The 20,657-nt window shown below is 46.7% G+C and overlaps 1 protein-coding gene across 5 annotated transcripts in view; it reads right to left on the bottom strand.

Annotated features, from left to right (window-relative positions):
* col4a6 (collagen, type IV, alpha 6) overlaps window positions 1–20,657 on the bottom strand; it is a 575,180-nt gene that overhangs the window by 184,921 nt on the left and 369,602 nt on the right. For 4 of the 5 annotated variants that reach the window (XM_070882795.1, XM_070882794.1, XM_070882793.1 and 1 more), the window contains exons 10-15: window positions 19,384–19,446; window positions 18,326–18,361; window positions 15,954–15,995; window positions 9,611–9,712; window positions 5,069–5,122; window positions 2,011–2,073 (exon numbers count right to left, since the gene is read on the bottom strand). In XM_070882795.1, the coding sequence (XP_070738896.1) occupies window positions 2,011–2,073; window positions 5,069–5,122; window positions 9,611–9,712; window positions 15,954–15,995; window positions 18,326–18,361; window positions 19,384–19,446 (360 nt within the window). Of the gene's footprint in view, window positions 1–2,010; window positions 2,074–5,068; window positions 5,123–9,610; window positions 9,713–10,326; window positions 10,420–15,953; window positions 15,996–18,325; window positions 18,362–19,383; window positions 19,447–20,657 lie in introns of all 5 variants that reach the window. The other variant, XM_070882796.1, reaches the window with a different exon arrangement.

The following is a 20,657-nucleotide window of genomic DNA, read 5'->3' as shown; positions in this document are numbered from 1 at the left end:
TTGTAATGTGGTGACCAGAGCTGCATGCAGTACTCTAGCTGTGGCCTAACTAGTATTTTATCCTTCCCTGCTCTTATATTCTATGCCTTGGCTAATGAAGAAAAGTATCCCGTAAGCCTTCTTAACATACCCCTCGCCTCCCACATTCCCCTTTCAACCCCACTTCCTTCTGTGTCCACCACTGGAAAAAGCTCTCCTCCCAAGACACTTACAGCTGCATTTTCAAACTCCCAAATGTCTAGCTTTTGGTCCCCTATTTGCCATGATACAGCTGCAGTTGTCGATCTGCTCAGACACTCCTTCACCTCTGCTTTAGATGCCCTTGTCCACAGTAAAACTCTTAGGGGGCGAAATTGCCCCTTTTTTGTGCCCCGTTAGCACCTCCGGTGGGCGCTAACGGGGTTCAAGGCAGTTTGTGCCCGGGGGAGGGGGGGCGCTACCGCTTCCTGGGAAATTGCCCCGGTGGTTTGGGAGGCGCTGTCCCACGGTTAGCATCCTGGATCGCCGCGCAACCGGCAATGACGTCATTGCCGTGTGTGGTGATCTCTCACCGCCCCGCGCCGACTCCTTAATGCCCCGCGGGGAAAATTGCCCCACGCTGGCCCCGGATGGTTATCACCCGAAATCGGGACACAGGCCTATTTCGTCCCGTTATCTCTCTTCCCACCCTGGCCATTCCCCTGCGTACAGGTCCCTTCCTCACTCCCTTATGTCCCAGGGGCGCAGACTAGAATGTTGTATGTCGCACAACTGATCTAGCCGTTCATTGCCAGATGTGGCTGGACCACCTCATACCCTGCTCTCCTCTTCAAAATTGTTCACTACTCCTGGATCATCCAGGAGTACAAAGATAACACTGGGCTACCAACTGTCTCCTTAAACTCCTCTGCCCTGCCCCCTCCAACATGTGTGAGGAGATCTCATGATCCTCTTCGCATTAAACTACCACACCAACACTTCTCTTGACCCCTCCACTGCCCATCTTCCACCCTTCATAAACTTAAGCTCATCAATAGTTCTGCTACTTGTAACTTAATCTGCATCAATCCCGCTCACTCATCTGCCCTGTGCTCGCTAACATACATTGGCTCCCAGTCAACTAATGTCTCCATTTTAAAATTCTCATCCTTGTGTTCAAATCCCTTCATGGCCTCATCCCTCCTTATCTCTGTAACCGCTGCCAGACCTACAAGCCTCCGAGATCACTTCATTCCTCCAATTTTGGCCCCTTGTGCATCCAACACTCCCTTAGCTGACCATTCGCAGCTGTGCCTTCAGCCATCTAAGTCCTAAATACTGGAATTCCCTCCCTAAACATCTCCACCTTTCTCTCTTCCTTTAAGATCCTCGTTAAAGCCTACCTCTTTTTTACCGAATCATCCATCCTAATATCCCAATATCTCCATCTTTAGCTTGGTGTCAATTTTTTGTCTGATTATGTTCCTGTCAAATACCTTTGGAGTTTTCCTATGTTAAAGGTGCCATTTGTTGTTGTTGTTGTTGCATGTATCTGCACAGTGTTTATAACTAACCTCATTTCTCTGCTGCAGAATCTATGTTGGTGCCCTGCAATACTCTTCAGAGCCAATAAGCCAGCTCCCATTCTCCTCTCTCTCAGCATGAGACTGGGAATCAGAACAGTCACGCTATTTCTGTCTGACAGTGAGCTTGCCTGTCCTAGCCCAGTGGGATAGCTATTTCCTAAATGTGCGCAGTGTGGAGCTCCTTCTGCAGGGAGGGCATATTGGAGAATCACGGACATGCTCCCCATGGAAACTTGCAGAGAATGTACCTATGATTTCCGGCTATTTGCTCTTGGCGGGTGAGGCTCCACGATCAACGCACTCATTCAGAATATTGGACCACTGGTTTCAATGCTACTCCCCTCATTGGTGGGTTTACTCGATGTTGAGTAGGGCTCTTCCAATCGATGACAAGATAAGCTGCTGTTTTTTTTTCAAATTTTAGACAGCGGTAATCTAATGTCTCAATTTTACTGTAGTTCCTTACCCTTGGGCCTGGGAGACCAGGGATTCCTTTCTCTCCTTTCGATCTGCTTACATCTGAATAACCCTGGAAAAAAAGGAAGCCAACAGTCACATTTCAGGGCTCGAATTCACTTTAACAGCAACTCGTCACTTTAACCTACTGTCAGGAATGGCGGAGACCAAAGGCAGGAGGAGCCTGTCCAGGAAACACAGCTTTCAAACTTCTCCCTCGTCTTCTGTAGACAAGGATTCTTTCTGGATCGGGCTCTGCTGGGGACATCGCACCAAACCCATTCCTGATCTTACCCCAACACTGCCCAGCAACACTCACTGAACTGTGCAAACTTGGCGGATTTTCCCTTCCCCAGTCCATGGGCACTGAGGCCAGTTATAGCACCCCTACTGCTGTCCCAGCTGAGGTCAGGTAATGTGCAACAAGCCTCGCATCGAACACGAGACCTGATGTCTGTAAGGCCCTGGCTCACACTGGGTGGGAAGTGCATTTACCCACTAAGCCACTGATCACGTCTACAAATTATTTTTTATAACTTTCTCCCCCCGCGCCCCCCACCCCCACTATTTCTTTTGATTTGAATTTTTTTAAATAAGGAACATTGATGACATCTTGTTGCTGAGTCTGTCAGTGTGAGGAAGAGAATTAAATTAACAGCAGGCAGCTAAAATAACATGATCGCAAGATCCCAGTGAGTGAATGTTGTGTGGTACTGAGACACACATAAAGGAAAGCCTGCGTTGGTGTATTTCAATCAGGTTAGCTTCAGTCTCTAGCCTCAGTCAAAGTTCCTGATTTCTATCCTGTTACTCCTCCTGGAAAATGCGCAAAGCTGGGCATTGGGCCGAGGCAGGGATGGGCTCTGTTCTGGAGCCCACATCCGACTAAATGGCCCACTGCACTCATTGTTTATTCGCCCAAAAGAATAGCCACTTGGGTGAAGTACTGGAGCACTACAGGAGCCTGTGAAACAATGATTTGCTGCTTTGAAACTTCAGTCGTTTCCAATATCTTGATGCTAATAAATCAAGTTCAAAGTTTCCTTTCCAGCCATTACTCATGGATTCCCAACCTGAATTGTGTCTCCCTGAGGTTCCAAAAGCAAAGGAACCCAATGCTTAAACAAAATATGCTTCAACAAATTGAGCCATATCCCTCAATATTATAAAGGGAGATATCGCTACACTTATTGCTTTCCTTTAGTTGCTTCTTGTTAACATGTTGATGTTTTACATAGAACCCTTCCCTCTCCATGTTACGATGTGGAGTTTTGCTCCAGTAACATCTTGAATGTTGCTCATTGCTCCTAATCTTGATGTTACAGGAGTTGAAGTCGTGGAATCACGGAATCACATTAGGAAGAGGTTTCTAAATTTGTTCTTGGGATGTGGGTGACATTGGCACAGCGGCATTTATTGTACATCCTTGGCTGCATTTAGGGGATGAAAAGCCAATCATATAGTGTGGGGTGAAGTCACATGGAGGTCAGACCAGACAAGATGGGAGATTCCCTTCCCTGAAGGACATTAGTGACATTAGGTTTTTTCCATGGTCAATTTTCTGGTTGCCATTGGAGTCAGCTTTACAACTTGCTATGGTGGGATGTGAACCCATTACCTCTGGGTAGTATCTCAGGACCAAAACCATTTAGCAACTGCACCCTACTCCCCTGAAGACACTGACTGATGACTGGGTATGCTTCCAAAAGAATCTAATGTCCCTCCCAAATGGTCATTCCTCACGTTGATGGCCTAATTTTCCATGTTTGCACTACTAGCAGGGAGTTTAGTCCACTGGCGAGGGGTATCAGGAAATCATGGGCATGAATGGACTGAAAACTGAGGGCAGCCCACCTGGCATGTGCGCCTGGCAAGCGAGGCTCCCTGGCACAGCACAAATTAGGGAGATTGGTCCTCGAGTGCCAGCAGACCGGCATCACAGGCAGGCCTTATTTTATCCTCACCGTGAGCAGGAGCAGTACCCCCGGTTGATCCTTCTCTACTCTGCATGCAGAGCATAGGGTAGGTGCAGTGTTCGCCCAGCTGCACAAGTTGGAATGAGCTAACTGTCCATAGACCAGCAATTAAATCTTTAGCCCCTCTGGTATGTGTGGCTTAGTACCACAACAGGCATTGTTTCTATCGACTGAGTCATTGAGGGTACTCCATAACCAGAGATTCTACAATGTAAATCACAAGGGACAACTGACGGACACCAGTAACAGTACAAATATCTCCTTTTATGACATTATGAGGCAACTAAATAGATTACCTGGTGCTTTAAATCTAAGACATGTTCAAATCAGCAAAACTCAATGCAGTGTTTCAGCCCCAGTCTCATTTGAGATCTACAATAGTGGTCATTTTGTGACTCTGCACTTCTGGTGGGGCAAATCGAAAATGCGGTGCATGCTGCATCCAGTTGCCTCTTGTTCAATATTGGAGAAATCTTTTTTTATTCTTCTTTTAAATGTTCTCCCCTCTTCCCCTAAAAACCTTGAGTCTCGTCACCCACTGTTAACTCGCCCGAGAGTGCTTTTGTGAGCCCCAAGAGGGGTGATCCTGGTCTCCCTTAGGCGAGGAATCAAGAGGCAATCCCAGCGAGGCAGTGGCGACAGCCGTTTACGCCGATGTTCCGCCCAGGTTACACTGGGAAATCGGGAGAGCCCTCAGGAAATTCAGGCAATGGGGCCTCACAGAAGAGTCCTGGCCTGAAGTGCGCGCGTGACCTGCAGATATTATTGGGTAACAGTCGTGAATGAGAATACCGGTCAATTTCTTGTTTTTTCTAACCCACTGACGCTAATTTCAATGTCATCACCAGCGCTCAGCTAACTGGCCCTGGGTGAAGAATAAATGGCCGCCCGGGTGAGGTACATGAGGGGCTACCAACAACTGCAACACTGAGCCAGCACACCTCAGTAATGGAGGGCTGAAAACCATGGAGGGGGAAGCATTCAAAGACCATTCACAAGGTTTCCATCACTCATCTCCCCTTCCGTCTTTGAGAGTAATGTACCGACAATGACGAAACCAGACTGGAAGCACGCGAGAAAAAGAAACTTTACCGGTGGACCACGTAGTCCCTGCCTTCCAGGAGAGCCAGGTAATCCTTTATCACCCTGTGAGGGAGAGGAGCATAGAGGGAACAGCATCACAGGAGTGAACATCTAAAGTAACACAGGCTCGCGCAGAACAGTAAAATCTGCCCCCCCTCCCCACAATCAGGAAATCTTACTACCACAACCTCTTCTTAAAGAGAAATAGCATCCAGTGTTATCAATAGATTGTATTGGTACTAAAATGTTATCTTGTTTTTTTAAACACACTTTACCCAATAGGCTTTAATGTTGTGTGATGCCCTTCCTGTGTGATATTCTGAATTCGCCACCTCAAATTGCTCGCACCACTACCAATGACAGGCCTGTAGCCATCACCATTATTGGGCCCAGTTTGAAAAGACCACGATGATTGTATTGCTGTGTGTGTGAACTGAACAATGTACAAAACTGCACAGGATTCCTGTTGCTGCTGCACTTCTTTCAAATCGTGAAACAAGACTGGATCTTTCCTCTCTGTTTCATAAACTGGGGAGTGCGATGACATGATTGGGGGAATAGCCAGAATGACTTACTGATCTCAGCTGAGGATTATTGATTGTACAACCCATTGTAACCGTTCTATTACTTCTACGAATATACACTGCACATTGGGTGTCTGGCATTAGTCTGTCATTCACCTAAACATTATCAACGGTAGCTATCAGCGCCTCACGCATAACCATTACCAAATAAATATTGCATAGGCATGGAGAAGGTACCCAACCATATCTCACCCCATATTTAACCCGAATCCATTCCATGATCAAGTCCTGACTCAGTACAGATTCTGGATAATTCAGATAGCTTATTCAGCAAAGCCAATAGTTTGTGTGGTGTCTCATTCTATACTGACTGAATTCTATATATTGCCGCCATGGGACATCCAGACACAGGTGTGTCCCATAAAGCAGGCCCTGGGCTAGAGCTGGGAAGCCCCCGGGGCACCGCGCGGCAGATCAAAGATTTTTCATGCTGAATTTGGATGGAGGTGCAGGAGATCGGCAGTGCGCGCTGTGATTACGCACTTAGGACCGATTGGCAGCAGTGGGATGGAAGTGGGAACCGCCAGAAAATCCACTAAGGTGAATTTCGTTAGCGGCGGCCATTTGACCGCAAATCGGCCGCCACTGGACTCCACTGCTTGGCCGCTGCTTTCTGGCGGTAAGAGGTCATTTCGGGAGGCTATATTTCGGACCTTTCATCTCTTCAGTGCAGTGTCAGAAATAAGACATTGCATCAATCTTATCCCACCTAAACCACACTGCCTGCGATTGGACACAAACATACCGCCCCAAAACACACTATTCAAGGTTGAACACATACACAAATCCCCCAATCTACATTATCCAAATTGTCTAGGATTGAACTCATAGCTGCCCCTGAAACTACGACATCAGGGCTTGGAAACATGAAAAATCTCAAGGCCGGGAAAGACCATGGGGTAGAATTTCCTAGCGGGGGTTCTTCTGATCTCTCTCTGGAACTTTGGCCCCTGAGAAACAATGTGAACAGCCAGTTATTCCCATTTCCCCAGGGTTTTCACTGATCCTCTGTCGAAGCTATGGCAGGAGATTGGGAGAACCTCCAAGGACATTAGTAGCACATAGGTCCATCTAGTTTGTCTTCACGCTATCCTGGCAGTTGCAACTGATGATGTGTTTCTTTTCAAAGTACTTGCCCAACTCGATTTTGAAGAGATTCAATTTACTTGCCCCTACATCTTCCCAGGTAGGCTATTCCAAAAATCAACCTCTCTTTCAATGAAGTAATGCTTTCTTATTTCCTGCCTGTATCTACTGCTTTTCAGCTTATAATTAGGTCACCTTGTTCTGCTCTCCCGTACCAATAACACTAACTAACCCGATATATCCCTGAGCCTTATTAGTACAAATAGCTTCATCATATCCCCCTTAATCTTCTTCTTTCCAACCAGAAAGGAGATTGGATAACCATTTGAAGTCAAAGCATTATCTAAAGGGGAACATTTGAAATCTGCCCACGTCCGAAACTCAGCATCATGTACACTACCTTACCACTCTCTATTACATTGACTGCATTTACAATGAATATTTACAATGAATACGCCTGATATCTGGCCACAGCATTACCTGTTCCTGAGCTACCTTGCTCCCTCAAGTTGACAGTTTTTCAATCAAAAATCATCCAGGCATGTAACAGCAGTAGCAGTAGTAGTGTCAGTTAATCATTCCGCAGCCTCAGTATCATACCATCACGTCCCTCCAGATTCATCTCATCAGTAGAAGTCTATGTACTTACATTCAAGGTGTTCTGCTCAAATATCCTGAGAAGTATGAGGTAGCGGTGCATCTGGCCATCTTCAGGTAGCTCCGTATTTAGGGAGTACACCGTACTGCATCAGTCCCTTCCGTGCAAAATATTGACTTTGCTCTCCAATTCCACCAGCAGCTGCAGCTCAACTATTGCTTTACAGCAGTGCTACTTATTCATGTTTTTCGAGAGCCAGCCTGCCTTGCTCAAGGCCCACTCCCACTTCTTGGAATTATAGAAAATTCTACAGCGTAGAATCAGGCCATTTGGCCCATCAGGTCCATGCCGGTGTTTATGCTCCACACGAGCCTCCTCCCACCCCTCTTCATCTCACCCTATTAGCATAACCTTCCATCCCTTTCTCCCTCATGTACCTATCCAGCCTCCCCTTATGTGTATCTTTGCTGTAAGATGCAGCGCCCACAACTCTCCACCATAGAAGCCTGGCAATTTTCCACAGGAAAAGAAAAACAAAGTTACTGGTCTGCGAGTTCTATATATGAATATGGCCCTTTTGTGTTATGGAGGCCAGGATATTCCTGTTCCGAAAGCAATTGCTTGTTTCCATTGGTGAGGAGGAGGAGAAGGAACAGCACTGAATCACAACTCAGGCAATATTCCAGACAGGCAGGCCGTGTTTGGAAAGCTCAGAGACATGTGAACCAGCAACTCTGCTGAGATCACAGGTGATGAGAAGGTGGGTTTCAAATGTATTATGAGCTGTATATATATATCATTTTAACATATATCATTTTAACTTGCCCTTCGTTCAACGCTTTGGGGTCCAAATGTAGTCCTTTGGAAGGAAATTATAGTTTCCATGGGAAACGGGGCAGAACCGGTTCTATAACCAGAGAGTTCACATCAAAAGCCAGGAAGGGCCTGTGATAACAGGAATTATTATTTTGAAGTTGTACGCCTAAATTACTTCAATGAATGCTCCCTCATTTCACACTGTAGAGGAATAACGGCTCTGTGGATGGCTGTAAGGTTCCTAGGTGAAGCGTGGTTAGAGCAAGTCTTCCCCAGTGGGCAAATCCTGCCCAATAATTCAGCACCAACTGCTGGTCTCACTCAAAGAGGCCATTAGATCGGGCCAGAGTGGGAAATAGGCATTGGGGAATATCAGTTACATAGAAACAAAGAAAATAGATGCAGGAGTAGGCCATTCGGCCCTTCGAGTCTGCACCACCATTCATTAAGATCATGGCTGATCATTCCTTCAGTGCCCCTTTCCTGCTTTCTCTCCATACCCCTTGATCCCTTTAGCCGTAAGGGCCATATCTAACTCCCAATCAACTGGCATCAACAACTTTCTGCGGCAGGGAATTCCATAGGTTAACAACTCTCTGAGTGAAGAAGTTTCTCCTCATCTCAGTCCTAAATGGCCTGCCCCTTATCCTAAGACTGTGTCCCCTGGTTCTGGACTTCCCCAACATCGGGAACATTCTTTCCGCATCTAACCTGTCCAGTCCCGTCAGAATCTTATATGTTTCTATGAGATCCCCTCTCATCCTTCTAAACTCCAGTGTGTAAAGGCCCAGTTGATCCAGTTTCTCCTCATATTTCAGTCCTGCCATCCCTGGAATCAGTCTGGTGAAACTTTGCTGCACTCCCTCAATAGCAAGAATGTCTTTCCTCAGATTAGGAGACCAAAACTGAACACAATATTCCAGGTGGGGTCTCACCAAGGCCCTGTACAACTGCAGTAAGACTTCCCTGCTCCTATACTCAAATCCCCTTGCTATGAAGGCCAGCATACCATTTGCCTTCTTCACCGCCTGCTGTACCTGCATGCCAACTTTCAAGGACTGATGAACCATGACACCCAGGTATTGCTGCACCTCCCCTTTTCCTAATCTGCCGCCATTCAGATAATATGGCTGAGGGCAACGAAGGCCATCGCCCGTCCCTTCGGAACAGTACTTGGAGGCTAAGAGCAAGGCTGAGTACAGGGAGCTAATACTCTGCATCTAATCTCTGCTGTATCTGACTTTTGAAATTGCCTGATGGCGACATTGATGCAAAAAGAAGAAAAGGTTCCTATTGTCCACCAGACATCTTGATGAGCGTAATATGTACATCCGTGCCCTAATATAAAGAAGACTGCCAACATTGTCTAAACCACGAGTTGGCCCATCTTGCTTCCGGAAGGAGGGCCTATATTTACACTGACATGTTATTCACCCTCCCCCTGCCCCTATTTTTTTTGCCACAAACCTTTTCACCTCTGTCCCCTTTTGGAAATCCAGCTGGTCTAGCAAACTCAAGCGTCCCGGTGGCAGGCGGTGGGCCTGGAGGACCAGGCAGACCCACGTCTCCCTGAGGTGCAGCAATCAGGAAGGAAGCTTAAATGGTTTTCATCAAACAAAACACGGTTACCTGGGACTGTGGCAACCCTGGTTGTAAATGAGGCATTGAACTGTGGGGCAGTATTGGTCACGTTGGGTTAGGATGGGTTATATCTGTGAACTCTTACACTAGCCTTGTTTACTCCAGAAGAAGTGCTCACCCAACAATGACATTTTCTTTCTTCAACAGGAAGGCTCGAAATTAACTCTGCAGGATCAGAGACCCTCTCCAGTTGGCGTGTTTTCAGTTTTCTTGTCTGTTGTAATCTGATCCATTTAGATTGAGAGCCAATGAAAGTTAGTCTTCTGTGTCAGGGGGAATTGAGTAACAGACTCAGCTTTGGAACTCAAATCCACAGCCACCTGACTGGATTATGAGCACTCCTAGCACTTTATGGTGCCAGACCAAGTATTACACTGATCCACTCATTAACCATTGACCAGCAATTAAGATATAAACCCAGTTTTTTTTTTAAGAATGAGGAAACATGCACCTCCTTAGTTTGGAGAGGAATAGTACCCAATATGCCCCATTTCTTCCAGGACTACCATCATCTCAGTTCACAGCTCGCTCCCAAGTGTTACCTTCTCTCCTATGATTGTGATGTTTATCCCAGGCCCTGAGCCCTGTGGGATAGTTCCTGGGCGCCCGGTAGGGCCAGGGAGGCCTATATCACCCTGAGGTCAGGGAGGGTGGAAGGAGGAGGGGGAGGGGGGGGGGAGGGGAAAGGTTAGTTATGGTTAGTGTCAGAAACAGTTCCAGTATTACAGACCAAAGTAACAATTCCCAAAGTTAATAAGGTTCACCTTCCCACCACCAGAGGAAAAGTTTTGTAAAAAACCCAGAGGGCTCAGAAAGAGAAGTACCAAGTTAAAAATCTCAATGGCCGTCCAATAGAGTGCCAGGTCACGTCCTCACGCCAGGCAACGGAGTGGCAGGTCTCACGGTTTGCCCCAGCGATTCCTGACACAGTGAATTCGCTGCCTCCACTGGATCTTCAGTAAAGCTGCAGAACTAACCAGAGATAGGGGGAAAAAGGCACCATGGATTGACCTCAGCCATACCCCGTCATGGTCAGCTCCAGAACATTGCCGACGGTGACTCGACGTGGGTCACCTGCTCATTCCCGTGGGCCAGAAATGCTGTACGGCATGTGGGGAGAGAGAAGCTACCCAAGGGCAAAAAAAACAAGTGAGAAAGGTAGGCAAAAAAATAAGAAACCCTCTGTGACAAAGCAGTGGAAAGGTTGTGGATTTTCTCCCCCTTTACATATTTAACAAATGTTTCCATAAATAACATCTGAAAAATTTGTGATTAATAATAAGGTTAATTGTGCTGGTACAGGGCCTTGTCCTCTGTGCAGTTTCCAGCTAAACCGTGGCAAGGTTAAGCACATCAGTGACAGGAGGAATGAGGCTGCCCTCAAATAGGCAACGGTTCTCATTAAAAAAAAACGGAGAAAAGTCAAAGGTCATTTTGCAAGAGACCACAAAGGTCATAAAGAATAGGAGGGGCATTGAAATAAGGTAATGCCAAGGCTTCGATGTGGTAGTCAGGTAATGCCAAGGCTCAGATTTAAAAGCCCGTTGATTACAGAAGAAAAGGAAGAGTGAATGAAGTAAGGAGACGAAGAAGACGACGCTGGAACAGAAGTGAGTTGAAGACCAGGGGGAGAGTGCAACGCGCCTGGATTCGAACACCGTGAGAATGCAGGGTGGAGGCAGAGTGAGCGGGACAAAGATCGAAAATTGAACCACAAAAATAAGGGGATTGAATGATGTCACAGATGTGAGAGTCTGGATTCTGTCACAAGAGGCCAAGCCCTGTAACTGAGAGAATATATATACACACAGCTGGTGAGATCGAAGCAGAAGAATGGTGTAGCATTTAAAGTGAGCTGAACATGCAGAAGCAGAGAAGGTGAGCTGGAGGATGGGAAATGGGTGATTCAGCGCACGGCATCTATCACGTGGAAAATAGCAACACATTGGGACATGGAGCGTGTGATGTCAATGGAAGCACAAAACATGTTAAAGGCATCAGTCGAAAAGGAGCTTGGCAGCTATTGGTTGCAGATATTTGGTTCAATGACCACCAGTATGATGCTATAGAAATTCTGTTTTTGCCAATGTTAATAATGTCAATGTAAACAGCTGGGGCCCCAGCACAGAACCTTGCGGTACCCCACTAGTCACTGCCTGCCATTCTGAAAAGTACCCATTTACTCCTACTCTTTGCTTCCTGTCTGACAACCAGTTCTCAATCCACGTCAGCACACTAACCCCAATCCCATGTGCTTTAACTTTGCACATTAATCTCTTGTGTGGGACCTTGTCAAAAGCCTTCTGTAAGTCCAAATATACCACATCAACTGGCTCTCCCTTGTCCACTTTACTGGAAACATCCTCAAAAAATTCCAGAAGATTTGTCAAGCATGATTTCCCTTTCACAAATCCATGCTGACTTGGACCTATCATGTCACCTCTTTCCAAATGCGCTGCTATGACATCCTTAATAATTGATTCCATCATTTTACCCACTACTGAGGTCAGGCTGACCGGTCTATAATTCCCTGTTTTCTCTCTCCCTCCTTTTTTAAAAAGTGGGGTTACATTGGCTACCCTCCACTCCATAGGAACTGATCCAGAGTCAATGGAATGTTGGAAAATGACTGTCAATGCATCCGCTATTTCCAAGGCCACCTCCTTAAGTACTCTGGGATGCAGTCCATCAGACCCTGGGGATGTATTGGCCTTCAATCCCATCAATTTCCCCAACACAATTTCCTGACTAATAAAGATTTCCCTCAGTTCCTCCTCCCTACTAGACCCTCTGACCCCTTTTATATCCGGAAGGTTGTTTGTGCCCTCCTTAGTGAATACCGAACCAAAGTACTTGTTCAATTGGTCTGCCATTTCTTTATTCCCCGTTATGACTTCCCCTGTTTCTGACTGCAGGGGACCTACGTTTGTCTTTACTATGCTTTTTCTCTTTACATATCTATCGAAACTTTTGCAATCCACCTTAATGTTCCCTGCAAGCTTCTTCTCGTACTCCATTTTCCCTGCCCTAATCAAACCCTTTGTCCTCCTCTGCTGAGTTCTAAATTTCTCCCAGTCCCCGGGTTCGCTGCTATTTCTGGCCAATTTGTATGCCACTTCCTTGGCTTTAATACTATCCCTGATTTCCCTTGATAGCCACGGTTGAGCCACCTTCCCTTTTTTATTTTTACGCCAGACAATTGTTGTAGTTCATCCATGTGGTCTCTAAATGTCTGCCATTGCCCATCCACAGTCAACCCCTTAAGTATCATTCGCCAATCTATCCTAGCCAATTCACGCCTCATACCTTCAAAGTTACCCTTCTTTAAGTTCTGGACCATGGTCTCTGAATTAACTGTTTCATTCTCCATCCTAAGGCAGAATTCCACCATATTATGGTCACTCTGCCCCAAGGGGCCTCGCACAACGAGATTGCTAATTAATCCTCTTTCATTACACAACACCCAGTCTAAGATGGCCTCCCCCCTAGTTGGTTCCTCGACATATTGGTCTAGAAAACCATCCCTTATGCACTCCAGGAAAGCCAAGAGCTGCCAAGCCCATCCGTAACATGAGAATCGCATCATTATAAACAGCGATTTTAATCGCAGCGAGAGCCGGCGGAGACATGATTACGCGGTCAGTGCAGCTCGACGGGGCTCACATACAATCTGTTTAAAAAGCAAATGAGAATAAAGTGAGCAAAGACATCGGCTAAGGTGGCCAGCAACGCTGCCGCTGCCACTAGCTGCTTATTCAAACTTCATCCAAACAGCACAGACAACAAGGATGCAGTCGCTCTTTTTCAATATCAGGTATCTGCATTTTCAGTATTTTTTCCTTTCTAGTGATTTGAGAAATACGGTTGACCTCTGCCCCCTGACACTTCATGATTGACCTCTGCTCCCTGACACTTCTGGTTGAACCTCCCCACCCCCCATTCCCGGCCATTTTGCTACAGCCCATTATTGCGATTTTAACTTTTATTTAACATTTAACGGCAGAGGGGAGCCCCAGTGACTTAGTGGAAGAATCACCAATATTACAATTTCAAAAAAGATTCACCACGTTGCTCAAAAATGCTCAGGATAAGCACTACAATGATATGTTCAATTTAAGGAGCCACAGACAAGCTAACATTAAACTGGGCTGATTTTATTCAGAGGTATTCAAATCTTGCAGTTTTAAATCAGTCGGTCAAGGCTGCAGTAACATTTGTGTCCTGTTGGTGGTGCTGCTGAGATAATTAGCTGATAGCCGCAGAGTACCACTGTCTGGACATTTGTAGTACTGCAACCGAATGAAATTTGTACAAGGAATTGGATTAGAAATTCCTCCCCCATTATCTAGGAATAGTGCAAATCTAGCCCATATATTTACAAGAATTGAATGGACTGCGATTTAAATTGTTTTTAATGTGTTAAATTCAAAAGTTCCCAAAAGCAATGGGGCCTACAGTATACTGTATGTTCTAGTCGAAGACCAGTTAAAATATCTAAATCCTGAGGGATAGGGTGGGGCAGTGCTCTTTCACCTTTCGGACCTAGATTTGGACACAGCCCATCTAGAGGGATGAAAGTCTCTTCTGTCTGTTGGTTCTGAGGGTCCTTTGCAAAATGAGTCTGCATAATTCCATCGAGCGCCCAGTCACATCACAACAGTGATCCTAATTTGGCCCGAATTGAGCACTATGTTGGGAACCTTACTCAGTAAGGTCACAGGATGGCTGGTGTGGAAAATTGGCAAACGGCTCACTGATACAGTAAGGGAGGTCCTCTTCTGAGATTGAGGTCAAAGCACATTTTGGAGCATAACTCAGGGAGCTTTACTCTTCATCGAACTGTGCTGCACCTGACCTGGGAGTGCTTGATCCACAGCGGGAGACTGCAATGGGAAAGCATTCCATTTCCTAACACTGGCACCTCTACCACCTCAGGAAGCACAATACTCACCAAATCTTTACTCAAAATGGGTTACATGTTCTAAGCTTAATTACTTTCAAATAATCTCTGTTCTCATGAAATGAGGGGATAAGACCAGGAAGTGGGCTGCTGGCCCAGCGATTTTCTACATTACCGAATATGCAATGTTGGGCCATCCCAGAAATTCCTATCATGGCAGTAAAGGGACAGGGATTCACTCTTCCCATGTCTCAGTCATGTCATCGGGTAGAAATACTGACCAGAGATCAGTGCATTTACAGATTTATATCTTTTGAAATAAGTGGGCTAATAGCATTTTAATATGTGTCAATTTAGAACAGTCGCTAGAGGGGCAAAGAACTAAAACAGGGAGTACATGTTAAATGGAACAGTGGTACAGTACACTGATCAGCAAAGAGATCAGGGATTATAATGGAGAAATCTGTGAAGCCATCATCATAGTGTTTAGCTCCATTTGAAATAGGACATAAGAAACTGGCTTGGATGAGCACAGGACAAAGCACAACTCAAAAGAGGTTTGTGTTTCAGACACTAGTCAGACCTCTCGGTACTGTGCACAGCTGTAGTTAGCTTATCACACAAACAATACCTTCCTTGAAAGGGCGCTCAGGGGAGTGAAGATGATTCTGGGTATCAGGAATTGAAGTTCTGAGGCAATATCATGGCATGTCTTCGGATTAGAGCAGACTTTGAGATCCAATGTCCAAGATTGTGAAGAGAACTTGACAAAATTGATGAGGGCAAAATTGATCACTGTAGCAAATGATTCAAATACCAATCTGCTGGAGTTAAAAATCAAGACTATCTAAGTAAGAAGGGGAGTTAGGTGGAACCTGTGCACCCAGGAGGGTGATAGCCATGTGGAATAAGTTTCCTGGGAAGGACACTGAAGGGGCCAGTGTCAATGGCTTCAAGAGGCAAATGGATGTGTCTCCGGAGCGGGAAGGGGACAAGAAGGTGGCTAGGTGGGGTGGATCTCTGAGAAACATTCTTGGGCCTCAGCACCTTTTCCCTTTTCCCAGATGCTCTTCTGGATGTGCGAATGATGTGACTGTAAACTGAATTTAAAGGCATCACAGCAGGAAAATACATACTGAAAATGCAGATGTTTTATTTTTAATTATTATAAATGCATTTTCTTTAATACAGTCAGAATATAAAATCTTAAAGCTAACAAGCAAGTTACAAGTAATTTGGCAACAGTTTCCATCCCTGCCCTATATTTACCTTTCCTCCTTTCTGTCCTTGAAATCCCAATCCCATGTTACCCTGAAACACAATTTTTTTTAACCTTAGAGGAATATTCTTTAAAAAAAAATCACCTTAAAGTATAAAATTGACGCTTGTGCCATCATCTGTGTGTTCATTCTTCGTGGTTCAGTTAGACAGCACGCTATAGCCCACCCTCTACAGTTACATTGCTCAATACTGCAATCCGAACAAATGTCCATCGAATTGTACAGTAATACTGCCATTCGACCCATCGTGCCTGTGCCGGTTCTTTGAAAGAGCTATCCGATTAGTTCCAGTCCCCTGCTCTTTCCCCAGAGCCCTGTAAAGGTTTGCCCTTCGAGTATTTATCCAATTCCCTTTTGAAAGTTACTATTGAATCTGCTTCTGCCACCCTTTCAGGCAGTGCATTTCAGATCATAAAAACTCGCTGCATAAAAAAATGTCTCCTCATCTCCCGCTCTGGTTCTTTTGCCAATTATCTTAACTCTGCGTCCGCTGGTTACTGACCCTCCTGCCACTGGAAACAGTTTCTCTCCATCTACTCTGTCGAAACCCGTCATAAATTTGAACAGCAGAATTGGACACAATAATCCAGCTGAGGCTTAACCAGTGATTTATAAAGGTTCATAGATTTATAACTTCCTTGCTTTTTTACTTTATTCCTCTATTAATAAAGCCAAGGATCCGGTATGCTTTTTTAACAGCCTTCTCAACTTGTCCCCGTCACCTTCAAAGATTTGTTCACGTACACCCCCAGGTCTCTCTGTTCCCGCAACCTCTTTAAAATTGTACCCTTAAGTTTATAGCGCCTCTCCTCGCTCCTCCTTCTAAAAGGAATCGCTCCACACTTCTCTGCGTTAAATTTCATCTGCCACCAAAACAGCTGCAAAGACGCTTTTTTAAAGCAGTCAAGCGAAGTGTTTAAGATGGCCCCAGTTGGCTCACTTTATATTGTAAATGTTAGCAAAGGCCAACAACACAACAGAAGGCTGCACAGGTAAGCACACATTCAGAGAGCTCACCGCGTACAGAACGTGTGGAGTGTGGCAGTCTAACTCCTGTCTGCTGCCTCACGCCACTCTAAAGCAGCTACCAGGGTCAGGCCCAGTGACTGCAGAATAATAGTGGTGTTAAATATGTCGTATTTCCAGTAAACTTAACACCAAGTGACAATGTGAAGGAGCAGGTGGCTAATTTTATTACGTGTTTGAAGGGAGGGATGGACGTTCCTGTTAAAGTTTAGCAACATTTGTCGGTATCGTAATGTGAAATAGTTGCTTCTGGCCAGTGCTGGGTGTCACCTAACAGGCTGTTCCATCGAACTCCTGCTGAAACTCCGGCAGAGCAGCTCAGGGAAAGGACAGTTCCCAGGTACGGTGGGTACTGAACTCTGCCCCCTGACCCTCCCGCTCGGCCTTGTAAAGGACGGACCCTTTGTTCACGCTGGACTGGCCAATTACGCAGAGTGAGGGCGGAGGGTTCGGGGACGGAAACTCCCTAGCCTATCGGGTACCTGGTGTAAAACTTTAGAGCAATACGCCCAGCGGGATAGGGTGTAGCGGCTTATAGAAAGGCGCAAGTGAGCCCCACCATGGGTGTCAGGCCACATAAGATCGGGTAAGTTTTAAAAAATTTAATGGCTCAGCCTCCTAACACAGAAGGGCCGAGGAGGGTTATACCTGAGGTCTTAGGGTGGGGAGAGGCCTAGGGAGGTTCCCTCCCACCGACCCCATAAATTCCAGTCAGGTCAGTGCTGTCGGGCACCGGTGGGCATAATCCCAGTGTGATAGCCCATGAAATTGCTATGCCAGGGTGCCAGTGGGTATCAATATGGTGCTGTGTGGGTTATCTTTCTCGATAACTCTAAACTTGTCTGTAATAAACACTAGTGACCAACATTAGAGTGTCAGCTGTGGCTCAGTGGGCAGCACTCCTGACTTGGAGTCAGAAGGTTGTGTGTTCAAGTCCCACTCCAGATACTTGAGCACAAAAACCTCAGCAGACATTCCAGTGCTGCACTGTTGGAAGTGCCAACTTTCGGATGAGATGTTAAACCTATGCCCCGTCTGCTCTCTCAGGTGGATGTAAAAAAATCCCACTGCACTATTTCGAAGAAGAGCATGGGAGTTATCCCTGGAGTCTTGGCCAATACTTATCCCTCAATCAACATAACAAAAGCAGATTATCTGGTCATTATCATATTGCTGTTTGTGGGAGCTTGCTGTGCGTAAATTGGCTGCCACATTTCAACAGTGACTACAAAATGTACTTCGTTGGCTGTAAAGCGCTTTGGGACGTCCGGTGATTGTGAAAGGCTCTATATAAATGCAAGTCTTTCTTTTTTCTTTTCATGAACCATCGCTTACTTTTAATCCTCGAGTGCCTGGTGGACCAGGTCGACCCTGAAGAAAGAGATCAAAAGGTTAGTTTGTTCCTTAGGAAAACGATAGAGGCCACTAAAAACACCGTCAACAACCGCCTGGATATTTAATTTTAATGCCGGGCTATTCAAGCACAGGCTATGATTGGCTTGGGTCTGGTTCCATCGGTTGCAGCCACCACCAGCAACTTGCCCAAATCGTCACTGCTCACGCGCCAGTGTTGATGGTGAGTGTCGGCAGGCCATTCAAATTCTGGAACATCGCTGCTGAGCTCGACTCTGCCCGCACAGTGCCTACACACATACACACACACATTTATCATAGAGGCCGCTGCGCAGTCAGCGCAAGCAGGAACCCTGGCTGACTGTCCCTTCGTGAGGAATTGAGGCCAGTTGTAATCCCCTTTGCTGCAGCCTCGGCTGGCGTTTGCTAACTCTGCACAGATCCGGGTAGTGAGCCCAGAGCTTTCCTGGTTGGATTGCCTCCGAAACAGAGATCGGATGCTGGCCATTCTGAATTTCTGAGTATTTCTCACTAGCCCGGGGACACTGAGATTAATATTCATGCTCCTACCCGCACAGGGACCTTGGGTTGAACCTGGGACCTTCCTGGTCTGTTGATGGTTATCCTCCAATGGTTCCCTGGCAAATGCTTTTGCCACGAGGCGGGGGGGAAGCACCATCAACTTTAGACTGACAAGCTGCCCGATTCAGACAACGTATCGCGCTTTGAGCGTAAATAAATGGAATCCCAACTGCTCAATGGAGCTGGTTGGAGATACCTGAAGATCTGATGCTGGGCACACATTAGCCTCTAAACCAGCAGCAGCAACAGGTTAAGCAGTGGGGTATCCGACCGAGCACAGTGTCCGAGGGCGGCAGTATATTGCAACAGGTTCTGCTATCTGTGCCGGCCGCAGTGTGCAGGCAGTGGCTTGTTTTATCACAAGGGCAGAGCAATTGTCAGCCCTAAATATCTCTCAGCCCAGTGCTGATCCAGATGGGTGAAATAAAACACAGGGCCGTTGTTGTGAGTGTACATACCGGAGTGCCTGGTCGACCCCTGGATCCCGTGGGGCCATAGGAACCAGGATAACCCTTCAGACCCTGCAGGAGAAAACAGAGTCAACTGAGGTAATTCACCCATGTAGCAGATTAAACCGAACTCCGAACCAGCGGCCCATGGCTAAGTATCAGCAGGCTTTCGGCCTGTCACTGAATATTTAAACGATGATAGTGTTTCACTGAGGCATTGGGCTCATTGTTGCCCAGTGACTTGCGCCGTTTTTTTGGAACAGGCTGTTTTTCTTGGCCGAAGTTAAAAAACCCAAGTTTCCCCAATCAATTTGCACCAGCGTAACTCACGTTAGTTACGTTTTTTTAGGTAGATTTCTTTTTCAGCCAAAGCGGGTGTAACCTGCCACCCGTGTCAATTCTGGCCATTTAGGAAAGTTTGTCCAGCTGAGAGTTACTCCAGTTCTGCTTAGGCCAGCGTATGTGGCCTAAGCAGAACTGGAGTAACTCTCAGCTGGACAAACATGCCTAAATGGCAAGAAAAACCTTCGGGAGAGTTAAGGAAATCGACGCAGGTAAGTGCAGCAGATGCCCGGACAGCAGCAGCAGGAGAGGTAAGAGAGAGGGGAAGAGAGAGGAGGGGGGAGCCTTTCGGTATAGTTAGGTGCGGGGACCAGGAGGGAGGAGGCCATTCGGCCTGGGATAGGGGCAGGAGAGCAGAACGGTAGGCCACAGGGCCGGGGGAGCAGACCGGCAAGCCCTTCGGCTAGGGCTAGGGGCGGGACTAGCAAGGCACGCGGGGCTGGGAGGGGAGGGGGGGACCGGCAAGGCCCTCGGGACCAGGGTCGGGCGGGAGAACCGACCGGTAAGCCCTTCGGCCAGGGCTAGGGGCGGGGGACCAGGACCGGCAAGGCACTCGGGGCTGGGGTGGGGCAGTGGGGGGTGGGGGAGTTGGAGCTGGACCAGCACCAGCAAGGAGCTCGGGGTGGGCTAGGGAAGTAGACCGGCAAGCCCTTCAGCCAGGGTTAGGGGAGCGGGACCGGCTTTAATAATTGGAGCTAAGTAGCTGCAATATATTTTAATGTGTGTTTAAGTTGATTCAATGTGTTTTAATGTGTTGGGAGCGGACTGTGTGTTTCACTTTGCAGCCTCAGCTCGCATTGTGTCCTTGGTTACCGTGGCAACCCGATCTTTTTGGTACAGGTCAAGGTTCCACCCCCAAAACTAAAGGACAGGTTCGGCGTACTTGGGCCCCAAAAAAACGGGCGTAACTCTTCAAGTACGCCAAAAAAAAGCTTTGGTGA

Source organism: Pristiophorus japonicus, chromosome 6, assembly GCF_044704955.1.
Source record: "Pristiophorus japonicus isolate sPriJap1 chromosome 6, sPriJap1.hap1, whole genome shotgun sequence".
NCBI classification, from domain to species: domain Eukaryota; kingdom Metazoa; phylum Chordata; class Chondrichthyes; family Pristiophoridae; genus Pristiophorus; species Pristiophorus japonicus.
Note: the sequence above shows the minus strand (reverse complement) of the source record. Positions and strands in the feature narration are given on the sequence as shown.